The sequence below is a fragment of the Anolis carolinensis genome, chromosome 5 (assembly GCF_035594765.1).
Source record: "Anolis carolinensis isolate JA03-04 chromosome 5, rAnoCar3.1.pri, whole genome shotgun sequence".
Lineage (NCBI taxonomy): Eukaryota > Metazoa > Chordata > Lepidosauria > Squamata > Dactyloidae > Anolis > Anolis carolinensis.
The window spans coordinates 173,201,529-173,229,056 of record NC_085845.1 but is presented as its reverse complement, the minus strand read 5'-3'; the positions used below and the strand labels follow the sequence as shown (position 1 = coordinate 173,229,056).

At 40.5% G+C, this 27,528-nt stretch overlaps 1 protein-coding gene across 2 annotated transcripts; it reads left to right on the top strand.

Moving 5' to 3' along the window:
- The first annotated feature begins 7,117 nt into the window (after nt 1–7,117).
- Nucleotides 7,118–27,105, top strand: pick1 (protein interacting with PRKCA 1). 2 transcript variants are annotated; one of them, XM_003227147.3, is made up of 13 exons: nt 7,118–7,282; nt 11,048–11,137; nt 11,780–11,891; nt 12,918–13,046; nt 13,159–13,225; nt 13,392–13,481; nt 15,605–15,658; nt 16,223–16,285; nt 16,824–16,957; nt 18,896–18,988; nt 19,457–19,507; nt 23,922–24,066; nt 25,451–27,105. In XM_003227147.3, the coding sequence occupies exons 2-13, from the start codon at nt 11,100–11,102 to the stop codon at nt 25,708–25,710; spliced, it is 1,236 nt and encodes a 411-aa protein (XP_003227195.1). In that variant the 5' UTR covers nt 7,118–7,282; nt 11,048–11,099; the 3' UTR covers nt 25,711–27,105. The 2 variants fall into 2 exon arrangements, with proteins under 2 accessions (XP_003227195.1, XP_008118510.1); XM_008120303.2 differs by having other exon boundaries at nt 7,118–7,294.
- The last annotated feature ends 423 nt before the right edge of the window (nt 27,106–27,528 follow it).

Genomic DNA, 27,528 nt, shown 5'->3' with positions numbered 1-27,528 from the left:
TTAACTGCAATTGCTCAACGCTATGGGATTCTGGGATTTATAGTTTCATGAGTCACCAGCACTCTTCGGCAGAGAAGACCTGATACCTTGTAAGACTATAACTTTCATTTTGTGTGTGTGTGTGTGTCAGGAGCAACTTGAGAAACTGCAAGTCGCTTCTGGTGTGAGAGAATTGGCCGTCTGCAAGGACATTGCCTAGGGGACTCCCGGATGTTTGGATGTTTTTATCATCCTTGTGGGAGGCTTCTCTCATGTTCCTGCATGGGGAGCTGGAGCTGATAGAGGGAGCTCATCCGCGCTCTCCCCATTTGGAATCGAACCGGCAACCTCCAAGTTTGCAACCTAACCTTCAAGTCATCAGTCTTGGGTTTAACCCACTGCGCCACCAGGGCTCCTTTCAACTTCCATGATTCCATAGCGTTGAATCATGATGGTTAAAATAGTGTCAGGTCGCATTATTTCTACAATGCAGATGAGCCCTGGGACTTGCAGAGCTCTTCAAGGGTCTTTACTGACACTTGACAATTGATTCTATAAAGAAAAGATGCCGGAACTGAACCCAGTACCACTTTGATGCAAAAAAAACCCTCTGACATTGAAGTCCATGTTCTGTCTTTATAGTATCTCAGCTTATAATAGACCCTGCCATGTAACCCAGTTTCTTCGAAGAATAAACTACTTGTCTTGTGTTCCTCAAACTCTTTCCTAAGTGCGTCATTCTGTCCACTCAACATGGGTGGCTTCACCTTCCAATGCTTTGATCAACGCACCCCATTCATGGCATTTTATTGTGAACATAAAACCGTATGCGCCGCTGGAAACAGAAGCCATCGTTGACAAAGCCATGTTCTTCACAGACACATTGCCAGATAAAAGTGCTGCTCTTTCCTTTATGTCAAAAGTCAGGTCAGAAGAGTCTTGGTTTCTTTAGAGATGTAACATTGGCTTGGGGAAAATGGCACACAATGTGATAAATGTCCTTTCCTGATTTGAAAAACCAAAGCTGTTTTTTCAGTTCTCAAGCGATTTACCAGAGATAAACGCCTTATAACATTTTTATTCTAAAACACTGTACTTTTAAAAAAAACTGTTCACTACACTAATGGTTATGTATACATTTGGAGTGAAATCTTAAGTTATGCAGAAAAATTCAGTTGGTTTCAATTTCATACTGGGAGAATCACAGGAGTGATATAATCTGTAAGACAGCTGTATTAACTTAAAAGACATACAAGCCCCAAATATCGCTCTTAATGGCTCTGGACTGCCTTTTTATGTCAAAAAGAAAGGCAATTATTCATATAGATCAGGCGTGAGCAAACTTGGGTCCTCCAGGTGTTTCAGACTTCAATTCTCACAATTCCTAACACCTACCGGCTGTTAGAAATTGTGGGCGTTGAAGTCCAAAACACCTAAAGAGCCTAATGCCTGTTCTAGATCAAGGGTGTCAAACTTATTTTCAGCCGTGATGTGGCCCTTGAATCCATGGATGGAGCTTCCGTGGATACAGAGAGCCAACTATAATCCTTTTACATAGTGGTCAGTGTTTCTTTAGTTTTTACCCAGTTTGGGACCCCAGAGGTTATTGAACAACAACTCCCATCACGTTCACCGTGTGGATTGGGGATTATGGGAATGGAAACCCAACAGCACATGTGGCTTTCAGGTTGGAGAAAGGTTGAAAGGATATTTTAAAGTCAGACATCATATTCAAAAGCTGTGTGTCTGAACCCAAACCCCATTCTCCTAGCTAAACAGAACAAACTGAAACTTCCCAGATGTTACTGTATCACAACTCCCATCAGCTCTAGTCATAATGTGTAATGTTGAGGACTACAGGACTGCAAGTGGGCATACAGAAGACTGGGTGACTTGGATGGCACTGAACAGACTGTGCCCTGGGACCACGAGATGCAGGGCCAGTCTTAAGAAATGGGGCTATAAAGTAGAGTCCACGACATGTGAGTGTGGAAAAGAGCAAACCACAGACCACCTATTACAATGCAGTCTTAGCCTTGCCACATGCACAATGGAGGACCTTCTCACAGTGGCAGCAGAGGCACTCCACGTGGCCAGCTTCTGGTCAAAGGAAATTTAATATAATGCAAAGTTTTTAACTCTGTGGTTTTTAAAATACATTATAACTGTACCCTTAATTTGCTTCTGACATTTTTTTTTCGTGTCAGGAGCAACCTGAGTCACTTCTGGTGTGAGAGAATTGGCCGTCTGCAAGGACATTGCCTAGGGGACGCCCTGATGTTTTGATGTTTTTACCATCCTTGTGGGAGGCTTCTCTCATGTCCCCGCATGGAGCTGGAGCTGATAAAGGAAGCTCATCCGCGCACTCCCCAGGTGGTATTCGAGCCTGGCAGCCTTCAGGTCAGCAACCCAACCTTCAGGTTACAAGGCTTTACCCCATTACGCCACCGGGGGCTTCTGACATGATAAATAAATAAGGAATACAGGAGTTGTAGTTCAGCATCTGTAGGGTCACTTAAAATGGCATGGTGGGCCAGATGCAACCTATGGTCCTTGACTTTGACACATGTGATCTAGATGCTGCTATCAGTAGCAATTCTCTCTAAATAGGCTATAGAGGCCCGCAGTATTGATTAACATGAAAAAATCCCACTTTCCAGCTAAAGAAAGCTGTTCCTGCTAAAGGGATTGCAATGTATTTGTGGTGTCTTTTACAAAATGTTTTCAAAGTTTCAAAGATGGTTGTTTTTGCAAGACTAGTGATTATTTTGCTATGTACCCTGTTTCCCCTAAAATAAGACATACCCATAAAATAAGCCGTAGCAGGATTTCTAAGCATTTGCGCAATATAAGGCATATCCCAAAAATAAGACATCGTGATAGGTGTGGCTATGCAGTGTACAAGGTCAGCTCCCCTTGTCAGGCATTGAGGGAGACACAGAAAGTGAAAGTAAACATTTCCTCCGTGAAGTGAGGAGCAGGACGCTCCGCTTTAGGTATTGTGTGTCCTCAGGGGGAAGAAGTAAAGCTGGGGCTGCCATTTTACTCAGCACTGTGCGTCTCTCTTCCCCAGCACACACCAGCAAATACCAGTAAAGCTGCTGGGCCCTAGCACTGAACATCAACAGTCTCTGGGTCTCTATCACCCCACAAAAACACTAGGGGAATAGGTGAAAAGCTTCAGCAAGCACTCTGCTACTGAGCAGATTGTTGTACCACACTTAATAAAAATAAGACATCCCCTGAAAATAAGCCATAGTGTACCTTCTTGAGGAAAAATAAATATAAGACAGTGTCTTATTTTCAGGGAAACACAGCAGGAATACACCTAGAGCAGTGGTTCTCAACCTGGGGTCCCTAGATGTTTTTGGCCTACAACTCCCAGAAATCCTAGCCAGTTTACCAGCTGTTAGGATTTCTGGGAGCTCAAGGCCAAAAACATCTGGGGACTCCAGGTTGAGAACCACTGACCTAGAGCTAGGCTTCCTGCCATAAACACTGAAAAGATCCAAAGACAATTTGTCTCTCTATATTTTTCTCATGCATTTGTTTGTTTGGAGGCTTCTTCCCACCCAATTCCTAACCAGGGCTGAACCAGCTTAGCTTCCAAGATTTTGTGGCACTTGATGCCTTGAAGATATTTAGGTGCATCTGAAGTGTAATTGTGACAATTTGTGACAACCAGCCATGCAAAGTGGTTTAGATAACAACCATTTATAAAAAGCCTCCTTGTATTACCTCATAGCAACCTGAAATAGAAACATTCCACATTCCATTGAAACTAATTAACTGACCAAGATATGCTTGTTATCATCCCCTCAGCTCAAGCACAGAAATACATTGTACCAGAAAAATATTATTCTATTCCTCAGTGTTTGCTTGCATCTTATTCCCTACAAATTGATCTTAATTTATTTATTTGTTTATTTTTATTTAATTTATATACTGCTCTTCTCCCCCCCGAATGCCACATATAATACAACATGTAGAAAAACCAAACATATCCGGTATCCAAATCAAATTAAAACCATTAAAACCATGTGACCATTACAAAAGGGTAAATTTCAAGCCAAAGTTAGAGCCAGTCTATGTTTGAATTAATATTAATCCATCAGGTCATATCAGATCATATCTTAGGATGGGCCAAATGCTTAATAACTCAGGCCTCTCCAGATGTTTTTGGACTACAACTCCCATATTTCACCACTGACCAGTTGATCTGGGACTCTTATGGCACATCTACACAGTAGAATTAACCCAGTTTGACACCACTTACACTTCTGTGGCTCCATGCTATGGAATCCTGGGATTTATAGTTGAGTGGCAGAGGCTAAAGGCCTTGCTAAATTATAATTCCTAGAGTTCCATAGCATTCAGCCATGGCAGTTAAAGTGGTGTCAAACTGGATTAATTCTACAATGTAGATGCACCGTAGGAATCTTATGTCAACAGGGCATAATTGCTATCTAGCAGGCATGGGCAAACTTGGGCCCTCCAGGTGTTTTGGACTTCAGGTGTTTTGGACTTAAGCGGCTGAGGGGGAAAAGGAAGAGGCCTGAGGCTGTTAGGAATGGTGGGAGTTGAAGTCCAAAACACCTGGAGGGCCCAAATTTGCCCATGCCTGCATCTTCTATATATATAAAAGAGTGATGGCATCACGGCAATTCACAAAACAACAAAACTACAGGCCCCCTAACCTCAAAATTTGACAACACAATCCATCATCCACGCCTCAAGGTTGATACAACAAAAAGAAAAGAAAAATAAAGTCCTAATTAGAGGGAGAGCAATAATTTTTTTTATCCAATTGCTGCCAGTTTAGAGGGCTAATCTCTGCCCACTTGGTTGCCTAGCAACCAAGGGACAGCCAGGCTTCAGTTAGGGGACAGGCCGATTTAGGCCTCACTTAGACTTCTTCCACAGATTATCTAATTTGCACTGGATTATATGGCAGTGTAGACCCAAGGCCCTTCCACACAGCTATACAACCCATTTATAATCTTATATTATCTGCTTTGCACTGGATTATCTTGACTCCACACTGCCATATAATCCACTTCAGTGTGCATTTTATACAGCTGTGAAGACAGAGCCTCATATAATCCAGTTCTGAGCAGATAATATAAGATTAGAAATATACAGTAGAGTCTCACTTATCCAACGTAAACAGACCGGCAGGATAAGTGAATATGTTGGATAATAAGAAGGGATTCAGGAAAAGCCAATTAAACATCAAATTAGGTAATCATTATACAAATTAAGCACCAAAACATCATATTATACAACAAATTTGACAGAAAAAGTAGTTCCATGCGCAGTAATGCTATGTAGTATTTACAGTAGAGTCTCACTTATCCAACGTTCTGGATTATCCAACGCATTTTTGTAGTCAATGCTTTCAATATATCGTGATATTTTGGTGCTAAATTCATAAATACAGTAATTACTACAGTAGAGTCTCACTTATCCAACACTCACTTATCCAACGTTCTGGATTATCCAACGCATTTTTGTAGTCACTGTTTTCAATACATTGTGATATTTTGGTGCTAAATTCATAAATACAGTAATTACTACATAGCATTAATGTATAATGAACTACTTTTTCTGTCAAATTTGTTGTCTAACATGATGTTTTGGTGCTTAATTTGTAAAATCATAACCTAATTTGATGTTTAATAGGCTTCTCCTTAATCTCTCCTTATTATCCAACATATTCGCTTATCCAACGTTCTGCCGGCCCGTTTATGTTGGATAAGTGAGACTCTACTGTATATAGCATTACTGTGTACTGAACTACTTTTTCTGACAAATTTGTTGTCTAACATGATGTTTTGGTGCTTAATTTGTAAAATCATAACTTAATTTGATGTTTAATAGGGTTATTCTTAATTCCTCATTATCCAACATATTCGCTTATCCAACGTTCTGCTGGGCCGTTTATGTTGGATAAGTGAGACTCTACTGTACTGTATTTACAAATTTACCACTAAAATATCACAATGAATTTAAAACACTGACTACAAAAAACATTGATTATGAAAAGGCAGACTGCGTTGGATAATCCAGAACATTGTATAAGCGAATGTTGGATAAGTAAGATTCTTCTTTAATATGAAATAATTACTGGGATAGAATAATGCAGAACAATATAATCTCTAAAACCAGGACAGTAAATAAACAGGGGAATTCCAGACAGGAAACAATCAGGGCCAGCTAACACCTCCCAACAAAGTATTCCCATCATCAAAGGCTGGCAAATCCTGTTTTCTCAGGGCCACAGACAGTAGAAGCACATAAAATATCGCAAACAACACCACTCTGAAAACAAGGGAATTCCAGACAGGAAACAATCAGGGCCAGCTAACACCTCCCAACAAAAAATTCACTCATGGAGGAAACAGCCAGGCTTTAAAGCTGCAAGGCCATTACATCCTAATCATTTTTCCTAATTGCAGCATTCATACTTGCCTCCAACAAACAAAAAAACCCTATCAGAAATATTGTATATTCACAACCTTTAGGAAATAATATCCCCTGATGGCGCAGCGTGTTAAAGTGCTGAGCTGCTGAACTTCTGGACCGAAAGGCCACAGGTTTGAATTGGGGGAGCGGAGAGAGCCCCCACTGTTAGCTCCAGCTTCTGCCAACCCAGAAGTTCGAAAACATGCAAATGTGAGTGCATCAATAGGTACTGCTCTGGCGGGAAGGTAACGCTGCTCCATGTAGTCATCCCACATGACCTTGGAGGAGTCTACGGACAACGCCGGCTCTTCGGCTTAGAAATGGAGATGAGCACCAACCTCCAGAGTCAGACACGACTGGACTTAATGTCTGGGGAAAACCTTTACCCTTGACCTTAACAACCACCAATTCCTCAATACTTTATTTCCCAGACCACCAGACTTCGCCACAGCAACGCGTGGCCGGGCAGAGCTAGTAAGTATATATATATATATATAATATCCCATCTGTGCCTTCTCTCACTTTCCTGCTGTGGCCGTTATGACGTCACGTGTTCTATTCCCGTTGCCGCGGCAACCGAACCACCGCTCGCTCCTTTCTTAACCCCTCCTTTTTTTAGGCGCTAGATCACGCCGTCCGAGCGTAGTATCGCGAGAAATGGCTAACGCGGGTTCCTTTCCTGCAGCCATGCCACTTCTTTGACAACTCGGCCCGCGAAGAGTGGGCGGAGCCTCCCGGCCAGTGACGTAAGAAGCCGGGGGCGGGGCCACCGACTTGCACAGGTGGAGAAGGGACAGGTGGAGGCGGATGCGAAGGAGGCTCGAACGGGACGTTTCTGGTGAGGGAGAAGGCAAGCCCCATGGCCTTTATTTTGACGGAGGGAAGAAGGGAACTCAGTGGCGAGTCTTTGAGTAGGGTTTCCTCATGGCTGTTCCTCTTTTATTCGGAGGACTAGGTTTGCCCCATCTTTGCCTCAGAGACTCAGGCCCTATAACAGGCCTGGGCAAACTTGGGCCCTCCAGGTGTTTTGGACTTCAACTCCCACAATTCCTAACAGCCGGTAGGCTGTTAGGAATTGTGGGAGTTGAAGTCCAAAACACCTGGAGGGCCCAAGTTTGCCCAGGCCTGCCCCATAAACTATACTTCAAGGCCCTTCTGTTGTGGCCTCCCCTTCTACACAGTCATATAATCCAGATTATCTGCTGTGAACTGGATTGTATGACTCTACCCTGCCATATAATATAATCCACTTCAAAGCAGATAATCTGCCTTTTATGTGGCATTGTAGAAGGGACCTATGTTGTTAACTGCACCAGCTTCAATCCATGGCAACCCCATGAATGGTGACTCCCAAGTCATTTTATCTACAACAGCAACCCTGCTCAGGTCCATCCCACTGTAATGCACCATTTGTCTTTTCGCGCTGCTTTCGGCCCTGTTGTTGTTAACTGGCATCAATTTCACAGTTCCGTAATAACTACAGTTGGAATTAGATGATCCGTTACATATGATAATTATGAATTCATTGTCTACCAACTTCCTAACTATTGGGTTGTTGTATGTATTTCGGGCTGTGTGGCCATGTTCCAGAAGTATTCTCTCCTGACGTTTCGCCCACATCTATGGCAGGCATCCTCAGAGGTTGTGAGGTATGGAATCCTAACTATCCTAACTATTGCATGCAAAGGTTAGATTTTTAAAAACACATTATAATGAAGTGGAAAGCTCACTAAGCTATTGTGTGATACATTTGAATTATCACAAAAATAATATGGCAGGGCTGTATGACAAATAGAATGCTAGAGTTGGAAGAGATCTCATGGTCATCCAGTCCAACCCCCTGCCAAAAAGCAGGAAAATCGCATTCAGAGCACCCTTGACAGATGGCCATCCAGCCTCTGCTTAAAAGCCTTCAAAGAAGGATCCTCCACCACAGCTATTGAATGTGAGATCTCCCAAGTCATCAGTAGCCCAGCGCAGGTCTTCTAGACTCAGGGCCATGGCTTCCTTCATTGAGTCCATCCATCCGTAATGCTTTCTTTCTCTTTTGATAATAATAATGATACAGTAGAGTCTCGCTTATCCAACCTTCGCTTATCCAACGTTCCGTATTATACAACGCAGTCTGCCTTTTAGTAGTCAATGTTTTTAATATATTGCGATGTTTTGGTGCTAAATTCATAAATACAGTTATTACTACATAACATTATTGTGTATTGAACTGCTTTTTCTGTCAATTTGTTGTGAAACATGATGTTTTTGTGCTTATTTGAAAAATTGTAATGCAATTTGACATTTAATAGGCTTTTCCTTAATCCCTCCTTATTATCCAATATTTTCATTTATCCAACATTCTGCCGGGCCTTTATTTTGGATAAGCGAGACTCTACTGTTATAACTTTATTTTTCTGCCCCACCACAATCTCCCCGAAGGGACTCAGGACGGCTTACATTTAGGACAGTAATTCCAACAGACATAAAAGCAAGCAAACAAAAATCACCACTAAAATAAAATAAGACATTATAAAATAAGATAATCCGTATACTGTACACACAATTAGGCATAACAGAAAACAGCAGCATTGAGGCTCCATCAGACCATGTTCAACAAAAATAACAATGAACATAGTTACAAAATGGACGTGGCCAGGCTATAAAAAGGTTGGCCATGGGATAGTTCAAAACAATATGGATGGATAAGGTGCAGAGAAAAGAGTACTGTCTGGCGACCTAGGGACTGGGGATTTATAATGCCTGCTGGAACATCCAGGTTTTTGAATACCTGCAAAAGGAGGACAGTATGTGGGCTTGTCTGATCTCCCAGGGGATGGTGTTCCAAAGTCGAGGGCCTCCACCGAGAAAGTCCCTCGTCCCCACCAATCATGCCTGTAATGGTGGTGGGAGCAAGAGGAGGGCCTCCCCGGCGGATCTGAGAGTCCTCATCGATTCATAGAGGAAGATGCGATCATGAAGATAGGTGGGGCCCAAACCGTTCGTAGGTCATAACCTGCACCTTGAATTGGGACTGGAAACCTATCAGCAGCCAGTGGGGCGCCATTTTAATAGGGGCGCCATTCGCTTCCTATAATTGGCTCCAGTTAGAAGCCTACTTTCTACTTTATTATTAACTGCTATTCATAGGGACACCATGAGTTAACTTTGATTTATAATGTCCCTATGAATGAGAGATTTATGAGTCACTGTATCAGTAGCAGCCCTGGTCAGGGCTTGGTCCTTCAGTGTTGTGGCTTCCTTGATTGAGTCCATCCATCTTCTTTTCCTACTGCCTTCTGTATTATCAAGCATTATTGTCTTTTTTCCAATGAATCATCAAAGAGGCTATTGGAAGACAGCAATTTGTAAATCAAACTTGCACTCTAGGCTTTTTTATTTTTCATATGCACAAACAATGTTAGATTTTTTTTTTCGTGTCAGGAACAACCTGAGTTGCTTCTGGTGTGAGAGAATTGGCCATCTGCAAGGACGTTGCCCAGGGGACGGCCGGATGTTTTGATGTTTTTACCATCCTTGTGGGAGGCTTCTCTCATGTCCCCGCACGGAGCTGGAGCTGATAGAGGGAGCTCATCCGCGCTCTCCCCGGGTGGGATTCGAACCTGGCAGCCTTCAGGTCAGCAACCCAACCTTCAAGTCACGAGGCTTTAATCCACTAGGCCACGGGGGCTCCTAACAATGTTAGATAATTATAAAGGTAAACATCACTGTAAAAGCAGCCTCATGTCCTTGAATTAGGTGTGGAGCCCCCGATGGCATAGTGGGTTAAACCACTGCTGAACTTGCTGACTGAAAGGTTAGTGGTTCGAATCCAGGGAGCAGGGTGACTTCCCGTTATTAGTCCCAGCTTCTGACAACCTAGCTGTTTGAAAACATGCAAATGTGATTAGATCAATAGGTACTACTCCAGGGGAAAGGTAATGGTGCTCCATGCAATCATGCCAGCCACATGACCCTGGAGGCGTTTACAGACAACGCTGGCTCTTCGCTTAGAAATGGAGATGAACACCAACCCCCAGAGTCAGACACGACTAGAATTAATGTCAAGGGGAAACCTGTCCCTTTACTACTGTCCCAAAAATTATATTGACATATCTGTGACTGAACTTTGTGCAGAAAACCAATGTGGGAACTTGGATATAGCCCACTCTTTAACTTATTGCCTACCATGCTGGTTTCTATGATTAAATACCACTGAGAAACTGCTCGGTTTTGTTGCAGTGTATTAGATGTTCTATGAAGAATGTGAAAATATCAGTCTGTCAGAAATGTTACTATTATTACATGATGGACAGACAAGTAATGTTTATGTAGTTGCATGATATGAAACGTGCTATGAGCATTATGTACTTCAGAGCTGCTTTTAAGTACTGTACAGAGAAAGCAAATCACACCTAATATTGCTTTGACAGATTCTTAATGTTTTATCCAACATTTGATAGATCTTTGAACAACAAAATGAATTGTTCTTTTTTGCACCATCTTTCTCCTTTAATAGCAAATGAAAATTAAACTAGCTTATTATTAAAAAGAGAGCAGAAGGAAAAAAAGATTGGTATTGATGTGGTTATGGGTCTTTTCTCCTTCCTAGGTAGCTTGGGGCAACCAAAATCTCCAGGAAGCATCACGAGTAATTTGGAAAAATGTTTTCAGACTTAGAGGACATAGAGGAGGATAAGCTGTGAGTGCTTTATTTTTATTTCCCATGGTTTCTATAAGTAGTTTGTTTTTATTTATATTGTGCTGTTTTTTAAAAATTCTACTGGCAGTATTAGTCAGCTGGTGATACTTTGCTGACATTGGAAAGGAGACCAAATGGGTTAAGAAAAAGGTTAAGGGGCATTTTAAAGCCAGACATTATAGCCTTGCATTTAAATTCAAACCCCACTCTCATGACTAAACAGAACAAACTGCAGTCTTCCAGATGTTACTGTATCACAACTACTATCAGCTCTAGTCATGATGTCTAATGATGAGGAATACAGGAGTTGCAGTCCAGCATCATGAGGGCCATATAAAATGACAAGGCGACTGGATTTGGCCCACCTGTGTTGAAGCATGATATATTTTAGAATTGAACACAATGTAAAACAGATGTAATCGGTTGATTTGATGTCTGCAGCTGACATTGTCCAAAATTGTATTTAAATCTGCATAAACAAAAAGGGAGATGACCAAGGAATGTTGTGTTGAGCAGTAGGTAGAAACCTAGGTAGAGAAAATGCAGATCAGATTTATTGGAACCTCTGTAGCTTTGATAGAAACAGCAGATACAGCTAGTTGGTGGAAGCTTTTATGTTTGTGTTCCTCTGCTTTGTTCTAGGGGCATCCCTACTGTTCCCGGGACAGTGACTTTGAAGAAGGATGCTCAAAATCTAATAGGGATCAGCATTGGAGGAGGAGCTCAGTATTGCCCCTGTCTCTATATTGTTCAGGTTAGTGTTCACAACACATGAGTGTTTTATCTTTTGGAAGAGAAGGGCTATATGTTTTCAGCACAGTGCAATTCTTAGTCTCATTGAACTCTCAATTCCCGTGGCTTTCTGGCCCCTCCCCCCCGGAGTTGCTTTGCAGAGAGCTGTAGGAATAAAAAATGACACTCCTGCACATCTTCTTCATTGGCAGTGACCACTGAATAGGATTTTTTTTTTCATAGGAACTCTGGACCCAGTACCCCAATTATCCTCATGCGTTGCCAGTTAGTCACTGTCACAGGGCAACTTAACTATCAAGTCAAATGAGTTTACTTCATGTATCCACTTCCAGTCTAGTTAATTCCGCTTTCCCTCAAGTCTGGCAGATAAGGATAATATAAAGCTGTGAATAATCCTGAAAGCTGAAATCAATCCTGTCATGGATGCTGAATGGGAAGAAATAACAGGATACAGAGATAGCTGTAAATGTATTGAACTTTCTTCAGCAATGAGGCATTAGATAGAAGATAGAAGTAACACCAATATTTTTCCATGCCTATGTAAATAATGTGATATAGAATCTATTAAACAACGATTTATTGTTTGAAATGTAGCTATTTCATTTCCATGGCCTGACAGACACGTCAACACATGGGGTTCTGAAAACACTGTGTTGAAGCCAGGGTTTATAGCATTTTCAGTGTGAATGTCTTGGGAAGTCTGCTTCCATCAGGCCAACTAACCTAAATGGTTCAGCCCATTTATTATTGATCTCCAGTAGGAATTTTTAATCTTTCAAAGTGCTATACCACATAGATTCTTCCTGGGAGGATAGGATTTTTATGATTAAAGAAAGGCTGAAAATTGTATTTTTGCAGAGATACACAAATACAAATGTAAATATTTCTGAGTGTATTATTCATGACACTTCTAAAGTTTCCTGTAAATAATGTGTGCCAAGTGATATGAAAACAAGCAAGAGCATGTTGCTGTTCTGGTTCCTCATTCCTTTCTTTCACGTTTTCATGCCTTCACTTATCACCTTAGGTGTTTGATAACACTCCTGCAGCTCTAGATGGAACATTGGCAGCGGGAGATGAAGTCACAGGTGTAAATGGAAAGTCAGTGAAAGGAAAAACCAAAGTCGAAGTGGCTAAAATGATACAGATGGTGAAGGTGAGTAACAGGCGAAGGTTACAGGAATACAAATCCATTGCTGTTGTTCAGTGGGGTGGCTGATATCTTCTCTGCAAATGCAAAACAGCAACTTTATTTTTTGTTGTTCTAGACGGAAGTGACGATTCACTACAACAAACTTCAGGCTGATCCAAAGCAGGGAAAGACCCTGGATATTGGTATCTGTCATATTTACTCTCTATCATGACATTGATATAATTCAAGTAACACTGGCTTTTCCAAGATATTTTCTTTAAGTAAACCCTTGTAAGTTTGTTCCAACCAGATAAAGTGTAAGAGATATGATCCTGTTCATGGATTGTGTATCTCTTTCCTGGAATACAGTGCTAAAGAAAGTGAAGCACCGTCTGGTGGAGAACATGAGCTCAGGGACAGCGGATGCTCTGGGGCTGAGTCGAGCCATTCTCTGTAATGGTAAGCTGCCTCCATGAGAGGACATCGGATTTAGCTTTTCTGTGCAGTGACTTTACCTAGTAATGAGAAAACTTGTGTCTGTATTTCCATACGTGTTCAAAGCATGCATACTTTTGAAATTGGCCTTGAATATAGCCTATATTTGGTCCTTAATTCCTGGGAAGCAAAAGTTTTTATAGTGTAGTGGTTAAGCTTAGGAATTATTTGGGAGTTATGGAACAAGTTATAGAAGCACAGGGTTGAAAGTGACCCCAAGGGCTATCCATTCCAACCACATTTTGCCATGCAGGAACACAATCAAAACATTCCTGGCAGATGGCCATCAAGCCTCTATTTAAAACCTCCAGAGAAGGAGACTCCACCACACTTCAAAGAAGAACATTCCACTATTGAACAGCTGTTACCATCAAGACGTTATTCCTCATGTTTAGATAAAAACTCTTTTCTCTGTAATTTGGACCCATTGCTCCACACCCTAGTTTCTAGAGCAGCAGAAAACAAGCTTGGTGCAAACTTGTGCATCCTCAACATTACATACTTTCACATATTTAAACATGGCTATCGTGTATCCTTTCAACCTTGTCTTCTCCAAGCTAAACATACCCAGCTCCCTAAATCGCTTTTCATAAGGCTGGGCTTCCAGATCTCTGTTCAGTTCTTGCCTTGTCCAGATGATGCTCAGATAGGCTGCTGTTTCTCCTCTTCTGTAACATGTAGATAATTATCATGCCAAATGCAGGGTTGCTGTTAAGGGTTGACTCTGTTCTTACCCAATGTTAAGGATTGTTCAGATTTGTAAATACTATACAAATACAAACATATAATAACATGAAGTGTCATATAAGCACTAATGCTATTAAATATGCTGTCCATCTGACTCTTGAAGAATGGCTTGTTTGCTTCAGTATGGTACCAGAGCCTAATGTTACATATTAAGTTAGTTGCTATTACTTGTTACAATGTTTGAGGGATGATCTATTACCATTATAATGTTGGAAAATGAGCTAATTGCATTGCTTGCTTCAGTATGGTACCAGAGCCTAATGTTACATATTAAGTTAGTTGCTATTACTTGTTACAATGTTTGAGGGATGATCTATTACCATTATAATGTTGGAAAATGAGCTAATTGCATTGCTTGTTATTTTTGTTACTTTAAAAAAAGAAACCCTGTACTATTACTAAATGACTGCTGTAACATTTGAAACATTCTTATCAAAACCAGGACTCTGGAGTCAGTATTTCAAGACTCCGTCTCTTCCTTTTTCATGCTGTCTTGACTCTGACTAAATGGTAATTTTATATTAATTGGTAATTATCAATTTACTATAGAAAATGGTAGCACAAAGCATTTCATCATTGCCACATCAGGCTACTTAGATGGTTAGAACATCAAATATATTTAATTGATTAACATATCTGTATAAAAAAACTTTCCTAAATTCTTGTGAAAGTAACTAACTAGGCATTTAATATAAGTTTGTTGTTTTGAAACCAATGTTGGAGTCAGAACATTTTTACGCCAACTCAGATTCCACAACTATGACTCCACAGCCCTGACCACAATGCCTATAAAATAATTTTAATTGACCTTTCAATGTAACATTTAGAATTTCTTTGAAAGTGCTGTTCATTATATCCATGAAGTAAATTCATGCCTGCTTCTTACATTATTTTTTTAAAAGCATTTTGTTATACCTTCATACCCAAAAAAGTAACAAAGCTAGGTTATTTGTTACTGAAACTGTTTGTTCTGCAGATTCTTTGGTGTTCTGCACCTTTTTGACTCCTGCTTTTTTTGTTTCTGGCAAACTGTAATTTGGGTTACCTTGAGTTTAGCTGTGGAACATCTCTGATTTAGAAATGTCACGTGCTTTTCATTCAGGACTGACGATCCTTGCCTATCAGCTCTTATCTGAATGTGAATTGTCATTTGTGCCAAATCCTGAGGAATTCTTTACCTATGGTGCATATTCAGGATGAGGTGTAATGTGTATGTCTAGGATCTACAAGTATCATTCTATGAAGTTTCATTGTCCATTCCAATTTGCTCTCTTGGGACTTAACATGGAATTAGAAGATCAATATTAATCAGTCCTTGTAATTTTATAAACTCTCTGCAGATGGCCTGGTAAAGAGACTGGAAGAGTTGGAGAGAACTGCTGAGCTGTACAAAGGTAAATGTATTATTTCCTGCCAGCAGCTGGGAGAACCTATCTTGCCTTTCAGGACTCATACTCGTGGTTATTTATTGAGAGATTGAACATAGTCCCCATAATACAGCCAGCCCAGCTTCACCCCTTCCACAAGCAAAGGTTCAAACACTGGTCTCCAGACTCTAAGTCCAGCACTCAACCCACTATAACAAGCTGGTTCTCCAAGTGGCTTACAAAAGTTAAGAGATAAAGGGGTGGGGGGATTATGTCTTAGAAAAGTGGAATATAAAATTAAACTATCACCAAAATTAAAAGCAGTTAAACTCATAACCAGTTTTGTAACCTCCTTTTCTCACTTTTTAAATCTTCAAAGTGAATTACAAATTGTCTTCAGTTTCTCAAAAAGTGGGCATCTGGATGTAGATCTTTTCCACAAGATCAGCCAACATTATTCTCTTGTCTAGTGCCAGAAGGGCATTCTTCTTGTTGTTTTGTGCTCAAGCAGTAAATGTAGAAACTACTGAAGCTCTGATATGGTGTGTTCTTCCTGAATGACCATTGTTCTTTTTCTTCACTTCTGTCTAGGGATGACAGAACACACAAAGCAGCTCCTCAGAGCTTTCTTTGAACTATCCCAGACTCATAGAGGTAAACACTCTGGACGACTACTTGGTTTAAGATTTCTTCATGGGCTGTACTACTGTTGGCAGGTGTTGGGTAATTTCAAAAAGAAAAAAATTAAAAAGTAAAGCAGCAACAGCAGAAGCAGTTTTAGCAGATCAGAAGCTTCTTGAGCTAGCAATAGAGCAAATGAGCTTCAGCAATTTAGGAGCGGAGTCAAGCTTTAAAAGTTACAAAAGCCTTTATTGAAAGATCTACACTTCTATATAGGAAAGTTAGCACTTAGCTATCTATCTATCTATCTCTCTGGAGACATCTTGTCTCTCTCCGTGCTCACAGGAGAAGAACAAAATGGAAGACTTGGCTAGAAACTTTGAATATAAAGAGATGCATCCCTGAGAAGTATCAGTCTAACAAACAGGAGGCAGCAGGAGAAAATAGATTGACTAAAGAGGGCAACGGGAAAAGGGCTATACTATATCCATGGTCAATAATATGTCTTGAAAATGAATTGCATGGTATTGTTCACAGTCCCCAACAGTATATTTATAATTTCCTCCCCTAGCATTTGGTGATGTTTTCTCAGTCATTGGTGTTCGGGAGCCTCAGCCAGCTGCTAGTGAAGCATTTGTAAAATTTGCAGATGCCCATCGCAGTATTGAGAAATTTGGGATACACCTTCTCAAAACCATCAAGCCGGTAAGGATTTTTATGGGATGGGAGAAATGAAAAACAATTTCATTATGTATAAAATAGTTTGAAATTGAAATACAGGCACCTTCAGATAAGTTTTAAATATCAATAATTTCAAAAAAAAACCCGTACTTGCATATATTATCAGTTTGCAACCAGTCTTTCTTGAAATACCATAAATCCTTTCTCTCCCCTTCCCTTTCTCTCCCTTCCCATTGATTATATGTCACATACAGTCACTTACAACATTTCAGAAAATTATTTTCACCAATTTTCATGAACCCTGTTCAGCTGTTGTAGTTAAAATAATGAAGTGTTGTAGAAATATTATACTTGCTAAATATTATTATAATTTCATTTTAGGGCTAACCATCCTTTTTTTTTTTTTTTTTTTGCTTGATATCTGTTCAATTTGCATCCTGGAAACATTAGCTGTATTTATGTGGCAGCAGACATCCTTACTGTTCCCAAGATAGTGGGAACACACATGCGAGTACAAATAAATTTCATTTTAGAAAGTGCTGAATTAATTTAAACCAACCTGAGGAACAGGAATAACAAGTTGTTTGTAATGCTAGGAGCTCCCAGGAAATAATTTCAGAATGAGGAAAGTATTGCATAGGTTTTCAAAATGAAATTAGTTTATATGAGAACAAAACCTGAGATTTCCACATACCTTTGTCCCTTCTGCCCTACAACAACAGCAAAACTTTTAAGGAAATTGCCGCCGAGAGTTTGATTATGTAATAATGTTTAATTAACTGAATATGATGTAACATGGTCATCTAGTTTCAGGATATTGTATGTCACAGTGTCTAAGAGCCTCTCTAGGCAAGAAAAATATAAGTGAAAATCCCAAGTTATGATCTTCCTGCCCAGCGGTGGATCTACACTGCTATATAATGCAGTTTCAGAATTCAGATTAACTGCATTGAACTGAATTACACGGCAGTGTAGACTCATATAATCCAGTTCAATGCAGTTCATCTGCATTCAGAAATTGCATTATTTGGCTTTATTTGAAAGTTGTTAGGATCAACAAAACAAAGTGATCCTAATTTTTAACTAATTCTGATAAAACACTTTTTGCACTTTGGCTATAACTCTTAAATCTTTGTGGAAGTTTATGAAAATCAGTTTCTGAAATGCTGCATGACTCTACATCATAAGTGGAAGGATTGTGAAGAACACAGTGGGGAGGAATGCGGAAAACCTAGGATATTTCAAAAAAGAATTTGGATGCAAATGTGGGGAAAATAAAAAGAAATAGTATTGGGAACTCCCAAAACTTCCAGAGATCTTTTCCCTTCTGGATAAATAATACAATATTTATTGAAAATCAAATTAATAAGCAGAAATAGAGAACTTCTCTTTCCCAAGTGGAGCAATTAACCCATGGAGCAAGTAATAGGTGGCGCAATGGGCTAAACCCTTGTGCCGGCTGGACTGCTGACCTGAAGGTTGGGTTGATGACGTGAAGGTTGCCGGTTCAAATTTCCCGTCTGTCAGCTCTAGCTTGCGGGGACATGAGAGAAGCCTCCCAACAGAATGGTAACAGAATGGGCATCCTCTGACAACGTCTCTGTAGACGGCCAATTCTCTCACACCAGAAGCGACTTGCAGTATGTTCTCAAATCACTTCTGACACAATAAAATGTCATAGGGGAGGCTCAGCTGATGGTGAGCAAAGCCAGAGCCAAAGGTAGACAAAATCTCCCGGTATTATCTCATATCTCTTTTCCTATGTTTTCTGCCAGCACACATCAAATTTGGTCATGGTCAGAAGGTGTCCTGACCTTATAGTATTGTAGCTTGCATTTGGGAAAGGATATAAATGCTGTGTCCTCATCATGGCCTGGTATATTCCTTGAGGTTGTTTGTCTCGTTTCTGGTCTGCTCAGTTTTACCTAATCTTCATTTTTCAAGATCAGTCTCTTCTTACAGATGTTGACAGACCTGAACACTTACTTGAAAAAAGCAATTCCAGATACAAGGGTAACTATCAAGAAGTATTTGGACGTCAAGTTTGAATATTTGGTGAGATGTCTTTTATTCTTTTTCACCCTAACATAGGAATATTATTTCTTTAGAAAATTACAAGTCCTAAAGTCTGAAATTGTCTCTTTTCAAGATAATTTCAAACATTCTCTCTTTCTGTATGTTGCTTAGATATAAAAAAAAATCCCAAATCTATTTGTTTTGAATGTATTGATTATTGAAAGCATTTCTGATTTGTATTAAGAATGTAAAGCTTAAAACTATGATTTCTGTACTCTGAAATCATGACTGTGGCTACTTCCAGCTGTTATTTCTGCAAGGAACTGAACAAAATAAAAATGCGTTTTCAATAGGAAAGATAAAAAAAAACTCCATTACAGATTGATTGATTAATTGATTTGAGGAAACAACCACCCTCAATTGGCAAGATCTAGTCAAAGATCTGTTGATGACCAGGACACTTTCCCATGTATGCTGTAACATTGTGTATTTCTTATTCCGTTTCAGTCTTACTGTCTCAAAGTGAAGGAAATGGATGATGAGGAATACAGCTGCATTGTAAGTACTGAGTCCCTAACATGTTTTCTACTTCCATTTCAATGTGGAGTTTGCTCATAGTTATACTTGACTTGGCTGTTACTGGAGCCCTCGGTGGCACAGCAGATTAAACTGCTGAGCTGCTGAACTTGCTGACCAAAAGGTCAGTAGTTTTAATCTGGGGAGTGGGGTGAGTTCCCGCTGTCAGCCCCAGCTTCTGCCAGCCTAGCAGTTCGAAAACATTAAAATGTGAGTAGATAAATTGGTACCATTCTGGCAGGAAGGTAACGGCGCTCCATGCAGTCATACCATCACATGACCATGGAGGCATCTGTGGACAACACCGGCTCTTCAGCTCAGACATGGAGATTGTGACACCTCAGGCAGCGTGAGCACTGGGAATCAGACACGAAGGCCAATAAACAATCTAATATCTTTATTAAGGAAATAAAGGAGGCAATAAAAAATAAGCAGAGTATATAGTCCAGCAGTAGACCTTTCAGGAGAGGTCAAATATAGTCCAGTAATATGTAAGCAGCTATCCAGTATTGGAGTTCAAAGTTCTAAATCCAATAACCGAAACACACTCAAACCTGCAGGCTGTTTGAGTGGGGAATTAAGGCAAGAGCTGTCCAGAGTTCCAGGGCTCAATCCGAGGCTAGGATGCAAAGCAAGGCAAGTTAGTCATGGTAAAGCTGAATCATTGTGCAGGCTTGACAGGAAGGCGAGAGGCAGCCGGTCTACTCGAGAGTAGCGCGCTGCAGAACTAGAGTCGATGTGATCCATCAACTGACATGTTGAACACCGCAAGATCTATTTGGTGCCCAGAACTTTTATGGGACTTTGCTCTCCTCCTCAGCCAGGTGTCCAAGCTCTTTCCCAAGGGAAAATGACCCAAGACAACAACTTTGCCAGATGCAGTCCTCCCTGAAAACTCTCAAGGGAACCAGCCTAATTAACGCTGGCTTTTTCTGCTAAACGAGCGCTCCTTCTCATAATCTGTTTTTCCGCGCACGAAGCCTCCCAAGATAATCGGCGGTCAAAACTAACATTCTCTGGAGAACCGGGCTGAGAGCCAAGGCCCTTTCTTGTGAACTGTGGGCTAGAATTGTCAACAGTGGGCACCTGGAAAGGGATGGAATCAAGCAGAAATGGCAGAAACCCCATTTCTTCTTCGGTCTGTCCCCGTAGCGACGGGGTCATGCCTCGGGGGTCTCTGAGACACTACAGAGATAGGAATCAACCCCCAGAGTCAGATACTAGTTAATGTCTTAATGTCTTAAGATTAGACTTAATGTCAAGGGGAGACAATAACCTAACCTTACTGGCTATTACTACGCATCTTAATGTAGGCGTGGTTTGTACTGTGTCCATACTTGCCAAACTGTTTGGCATTATTTTGTAGGGTCTTGCACTCCTATGGAAGTTGTTGCCAAACATGACACCTTACAACACATGTGTCAGAATCAAAGCCCTGGGGCCAAATCTGGCCATCCAAGTAATTTTATGTGGCCCTCCAGATGCTGGACTACAACTCTTGTATTCTTCATTATTAGACATCATAACTAGAGTTGATGGGAGTTGTGCTACAGTTGAGCTGCAGTTTGTTCTGCTTAGTCAGGATAGTGGTGTTTGAATTTAGATAAAAGGCTTGTGGATATTTTATCTGACTTTAAGATGTCCTTTAACCTTTTCCCAATCTCAGAGCCACAAGTGCTCTTGGGTTGCAATTCTCATTATCCCCAGTCGGGGGACCCAAATTGAGTAAAAACTAAAGAGGACCAGCCACAGTGTAAAAATATATACAGTTGGTCCTCTATATCCACAGATTCTGTATCCATGGATTCAATGGCCCTTTGAAGCCAATCATAAGGCTGATGTGCCCTCAATAAAAATGACATCCGTGCCTTACAAAATGGCTTCTCTGTGACTCAGTTTTTGTTAATTGTTAAAGACATCTCAGAAAAACTTGCTAGACTAAGACAAAAAGTTAGACTTCTGAGAAGAGTGCAGTATAAATAAATAAAGCCTCACGTCGATACCAGGCAAGTTCCTGGAAAAGATCATTAAGGAAGTGGTCTGTGAACATCTAGAAACAAATGCAGTCATTGCTAATAGCCAACACGGATTTACCAAAAACAAAATTAGTCATGCCAGACTAATCTGATCTCTTTTTTCGATAGAGTTACAAGTTGGGTTGATACAGGGAATGCAGTGGATGTAGCCTACCTGGATTTCAGTAAAGCCTTCGACAAAGTCCCCCACAACCTTCTGGCAAACAAACTAGTAAAATGTGGGCTAGACAAAACTACGGTTAGGTGAATCTGTAATTGGCTAAGTGAACAAACCCAAAGGATGCTCACCAATGTGTTGTCTTCATCTTGGAAAGAAGTGACGAGTGGAGTGCCTCAGGGTTCCGCCCGGTTCTGTTCAATATCTTTATTAACGACTTAGACAAAGGGTTAGAAGGCACGATCATCAAGTTTGCAGATGACACCAAACTGGGAGGGATAGCTAACACTCCAGAAGACAGGAGCAGAATTCAAAAGGATCTTAACAGACTAGAGAGATGGGCTGAAACAAATAAAATGAAGTTCAACAGAGACAAATGCAAGATACTTCACTTCGGCAGAAAAAATGGAATGCAAAGATATAGAATGGGGGACTCCTGGCTCGACAGTAGTACATGTGAAAAAGATCTTGGAGTCCTCATGGACAACAAGTTAAATATGAGCCTACAATGTGATGCGGCTGCTAAAAAAGGCAATGGGATTCTGGCCTGCATAAATAGGGGTATAACATCTAGATCCAGGGAAGTCCTGCTACCCCTCTATTCTGCCTTGGTCAGACCACACCTGGAATACTGTGTCCAATTCTGGGCACCGCAATTGAAGGGAGATGGAAAGCGTCCAGAGGAGGGCAACTAAAATGATCAAGAGTCTGGAGAAAAAACCCTATGAGGAGCGGCTTAAAGAACTGGGCATGTTTAGCCTGCAGAAGAGAAGGCTGAGAGGAGACATGATAGCCATATACAAATATGTGAAGGGAAGTCATAGGGAGGAGGGAGCAAGCTTGTTTTCTGCTGCCCTGCAGACTAGGATGCGGAACAATGGCTTCAAACTACAGGAAAGGAGATTTCACCTGAACATCAGGAAGAACTTCCTAATTGTGAGAGCTGTTCAGCAGTGGAACTCTCTCCCCCGGACTGTGGTGGAGGCTCCTCCTTTGGAGGCTTTTAAGCAGAGGCTGGATGGCCATATGTCGGGGGTGCTTTGAATGCAATTTCCTGCTTCTTGGCAGGGGGTTGGACTGGATAGCCCATGAGGTCTCTTCCAACTCTACTATTCTATGATTCTATAAAGTTTCTACAGCTGACTCCAAGGAAATGGGGTTAGCAATATTTAACTAGCATTTGGAACAGTTGCTTTTTTGGACTACAGCTACTGGAAAAGCCAGCTAGGAACTTTCAAAGCTCTATGTTTTGTGTATTTTGCCTTGCCTGCCCTCCAGTCCTTTTCCTGAGAAAGATATATGCCCGTCCTCTTCTTGCATGGTGATTAAAAGGCAGTTCTAACCTCTTGTACCTCAGGCTCAGTGTAGAATCTCACAAAAATAATTCAAGCTTCATTTAATACAGTTGAAAAGACATTTTCTTGAACATTTGATCATCACCATATAGACCAGAGTGGAAGATATGAGTACTGAAGGACTACTCATTCTCCACCCTTATCCAAACGCTGGTTAGAAAATAAATCTAATGATTTAAATCTAGCGATACTTTCTCTGGCTGTTCATTCCTTCTGATAGTGGCCCTATACTCCTGCACACAGACCTGCCTTAGAACTGAACTGAAAGCCAAACCACATGAAATATGGGTAGAAAGAGAGGAACAGGGAACATTTGAAGTCTTCTGTTTTGGGGAAAAGAACATTTTCTGAAGTAAGAGGTTGAGCTCCAGCCCCATAGCTATCATTGCTTATATTCCTCTTTCCAAATAGAGGGTACTACCAAGAGAATGCACAAAACCACACATGGCATCTAAGCATATGTGTTTAATAGGAATGCTGTACACACATGAGAGTAGAAATTCTTGTCAATAGCATACACTCTTCTGAATGTGGAATAAGCATAGTTGAGTAAGACATCCATCTCAATATTTCTTTTTCCCATGTGATTTAGCTTTGTAATGCATCGTTGTTGCTTGGAACTTTAACTGCTCTGCCCTCAGGGTTGTAGATTTCTGTCCATTCCTCCCTAACAGCTGCCTCACTGCTTAGAGCTTTTCATGATGGGCTACCAGCCAACCAGTGTTGTTGTATGATCATGGGAGGAACTCAGGTTTGCTAGGGCGTTTCGGTGAAGCACTTATTAGCCCTGTATGAAACTATTGAACAATGTATGGAGGCTTGATACAGTAATGTGGTGTTTTGGGCAGGCACTTGGAGAACCGCTCTATCGGCTCAGCACTGGGAATTACGAATACAGATTAATCTTACGTTGCCGCCAAGAAGCACGTACACGTTTTGCCAAGATGAGGAAGGATGTTCTAGAAAAGGTGGAGCTGCTAGACCAGAAACATGGTAAGTGTAGCTGCTTTCTTTCTCCCAGTCTGAAAGATTGTTTTACAGACTTTATTATTACAGGGACTCCCATATCCTTGAATAGCCTTAGAGACGCAGTTAGACCTCTAAGAGAAAAATAGCCGATTATCTGAGAATCTAATAGTAACACTTTTCCTTCATCAAGTATGCATCTACTTTTCACCTGGAGCTGTCTATATACTTCCATTAGTAGTTCCAAACAGCCTATCCAGATGCCAGTATTGACATGCATATATATCATCACTGCAATGCAAGGGTGTGTAACAGGCAATCCAAGATTCATATGTTTTATGGCTTACTAGGAGGACCGTGCCATCAATGGTACGGTTTTCCACACTTTTCAAAGTGATGCCAACTTGCCTGTCTTTGCTGCAGGAAGGATTTAGAACCAAAAAGGGAGTACTGAAATTCAACCTCACCATATCATTGCAGATTTTTTTTCCAGTGGGGGAAGGTAAAAAGATTAAAGTCAAATAATAGAAGTGGGACATAGGTGTATAGGATTTTTTAAACTTTAAGAAAAGATATTTTATGTTTTTAGGGGGATTGCTAAGAATGAAAAAGAATTGCCCACCTTACATGAATAAAAGAAGGCAAGTTATAAGTAAAAGGAAAATTTAGGCTTGAAGTTTATTCTGTTGGTATTTCATGAATGTTAGGATCTCTCATACACAGAGAGAGAGAGAAAGAGGGGGGGGACTCCCTCAGTTAACTAGCATCCATGGAGATTGCTAGATGCCAGATAAGTGTTGTTTCTGGTAGCTTGAGAGTTACTATTAAAATAGGCCTGACTACTACTATACCTCATACTGTAATGTACCATAAACTCTGTATTGACTTGATATTAATATTAAAATAAAGTAATTAAAAACAAATTAAGACAAACCTAATTTAATGTAACACAGGTTTAGGGTATTATAAGGAAAGGCTTTATGAACGCTGTATGCAATTTTATTTAAATGGCAGTCAGTATAATTTTGCAGATTGCTTGAGAGTTCCAGTTAACAAAGAGTTTTCTGCTGTTTATTATCTGACCCCATTTACTATGAAATCATATCGTAAGAATGCATTCATGCTGAATTCCTTTAGGTATTGTTTGAAATAGCTTCATAAAAATATTTTTTTCTAAATTTAAACACAGCATATTTTCAAAGACATGTTTGGTCTTCAGGCATGTCCTTCTAAGGTTTTAGAAGGAACAGTGTTTGATAATATGTAAGTCTGCAATAATAAGCACATTTCTCCAGGAACATTCAGGAGATTTGGTAAGAGTTTACCCACTGACAATTCTATGCTCCAGGGAAGGATGCTGTGTTCTGTTCTCCATCCTCATGGCTCTTCTGTTGTCTTTCCTCCCTCACAGTGCAAGACATTACATTCCAGCTTCAACGCTTTGTTTCCACCCTTTCCAAATACTATGATGACTCCTATGCTGTGCTGAGGGATGCAGATGTCTTCCCCATTGAAGTGGATTTGGCACGAACCACCCTGAGTTACGGCCAGAAGGATGTCTTCACAGATGGGGCTGAGGAGGAGGATGACGATGATGAGGAGATCAGTGGAGCTGTTGAATGTCACAAGAAAGAGGAGGAGGATGTTGAGAAACTCATTGACGATGCCTGAGTTCATGGATTTGATGAACTAGAAAATCCTTGCAAGAGACTCATAAATTATATTTCTCTAGGCAACTTGTCCAAAGTGGCTTTTCTCTCAGTATAAGGCCAGCCACAGGAAATCAAGATTGCTTGTGGAAGCTTGAAAATAACTTGTACCCAAGGCACTTTTGCACAGTCCCTCCCAAAAAAATCCTCCTCTGTCTTTCTGAATGGCCTTTTCTCATAATCCCATTGGTCATATTGAGGTGGTAGGAGGAAATTACCTTCCTGAAATATCTTTTAGTCCTCATCCAGTATTGCTCTCCATGCAGAGGGGTGTGTGATTGAACGTGTGGGATACAGATCTGCATATATCTGGTCACTAAAATAGTGTGATCCGCCCAGGCTTCTCTTGTATTCATTAAGTCCACAAAACAAACTGTGGAATAGCCAAATAGTTTTCATTCCTTTTAAATTTTCTCCTCCACTGTTAACCTCTAACTGTGTTTCTTTAGCTGGTGAGTTAGAGTGAGAACATGTTGGTTCCCTTTATTAATCTTTATTAGACACGAAAGGATGGAAGGTAAATGAAAATTGAATGAAGCAAAATGAAGCCTTGGTGCAACTGATAATTTAAAGGGTGCTGGAGGAGAATCAGTCTCAGCTATATCATTATAGATAGGCAATGTGGAACATGACATTGAGGCTAAATAACAATGCTTCATGTTCCCAAGCCCCACTGGTTTTTATGTGCAATGAGTTATGGCTGGCCTTAACCAAATTTGATCCTTAAGGATCACATTGCCTGCCTTGTATGCTCTCCCACATAGGTGCCTCATTGGATGCTCTTTATAAAAAACGTACGCCTTATCCAGTATTTAACAAGGTGTTAGAATAGAAAACTATATATATCAAGAGGGATAGGGAATGGTGTCTATGGAAGAAGTCAGAGTTAACAAATTTGGACACTGCGGCTCTCAATTTGTTCCCTACATTTTTCATGACATTCACACACACACACAATTACTTTTTATGCATTAAGAAATACTGTTTCTGAGCACAGAGAGCCTATTATGGGCTCCACACACACATCCAGACACACACTAACACCAAAGGAAACGTGGGGAAGATGCTCAGATATTATAAGGGGGAATTCTCCTAATTCTGTACCATTATGAGGTTTTAAACTGGCGTGTTTGTTTATGTTTAGCAAAGAGTGATCTTCTGGAAATAAGGGAAACTGGTTTTTCCACACCGTGCAATATAAGGACATTAATTTGACATATGCTTCTTCTTGGTTTTTGTTTTCTGTTGCTTCTTTCTCTGTAAATGACCACAAAAAGCCACACAGCCCAGGGTGCATTTCTGTAGGCTTTTATACATCAAATGGATAGATAGCTAATAAAGAGAAACATGAACTTTCCACCTTTTTCTCCTTATTCTCTTGACTTTTAACATTTGCTTTATCACAGGAAGAGGCATGAAAGACAAACACCATTAAGAAAATCAAGTTCTTTCTATGGGAAGGAGGCATTTGTGACCAGAGGTATTACAACTTTATCACCCATCATAATTTTGAAATTCAAAAGTATGGTTAAGATAAATTCAGGGGCAGCCTTCCTTTCAGAGCTTGGCTTAAAGGACCAGTTCATCTTTTATAATTAGCAATCCACATAAATATTGTACTGCTACACCAATTATCAAGTCTGATTGAAAACAGACAGATGTTTAATCATTCATGAGCACTATATGGATTTTTAAAAGGTTATCCTGAATGTCTTCTGAATACAGAATGTGCTCGTGGCTGTTATGAAGGGTGCAAGGGTCAATTTCTGTCCCAGGGTTC

Excerpts from the sequence above, each read along its gene's own strand:
- pick1 (XM_003227147.3), top strand. The coding sequence starts at position 11,100 with ATGTTTTCAGACTTAGAGGACATAGAGGAGGATAAGCT. Across the intron at positions 11,138-11,779 it reads GACATAGAGGAGGATAAGCT|GGGCATCCCTACTGTTCCCG; the intron begins GTGAGTGCTTTA and ends GCTTTGTTCTAG. Across the intron at positions 13,482-15,604 it reads TCGAGCCATTCTCTGTAATG|ATGGCCTGGTAAAGAGACTG; the intron begins GTAAGCTGCCTC and ends AACTCTCTGCAG.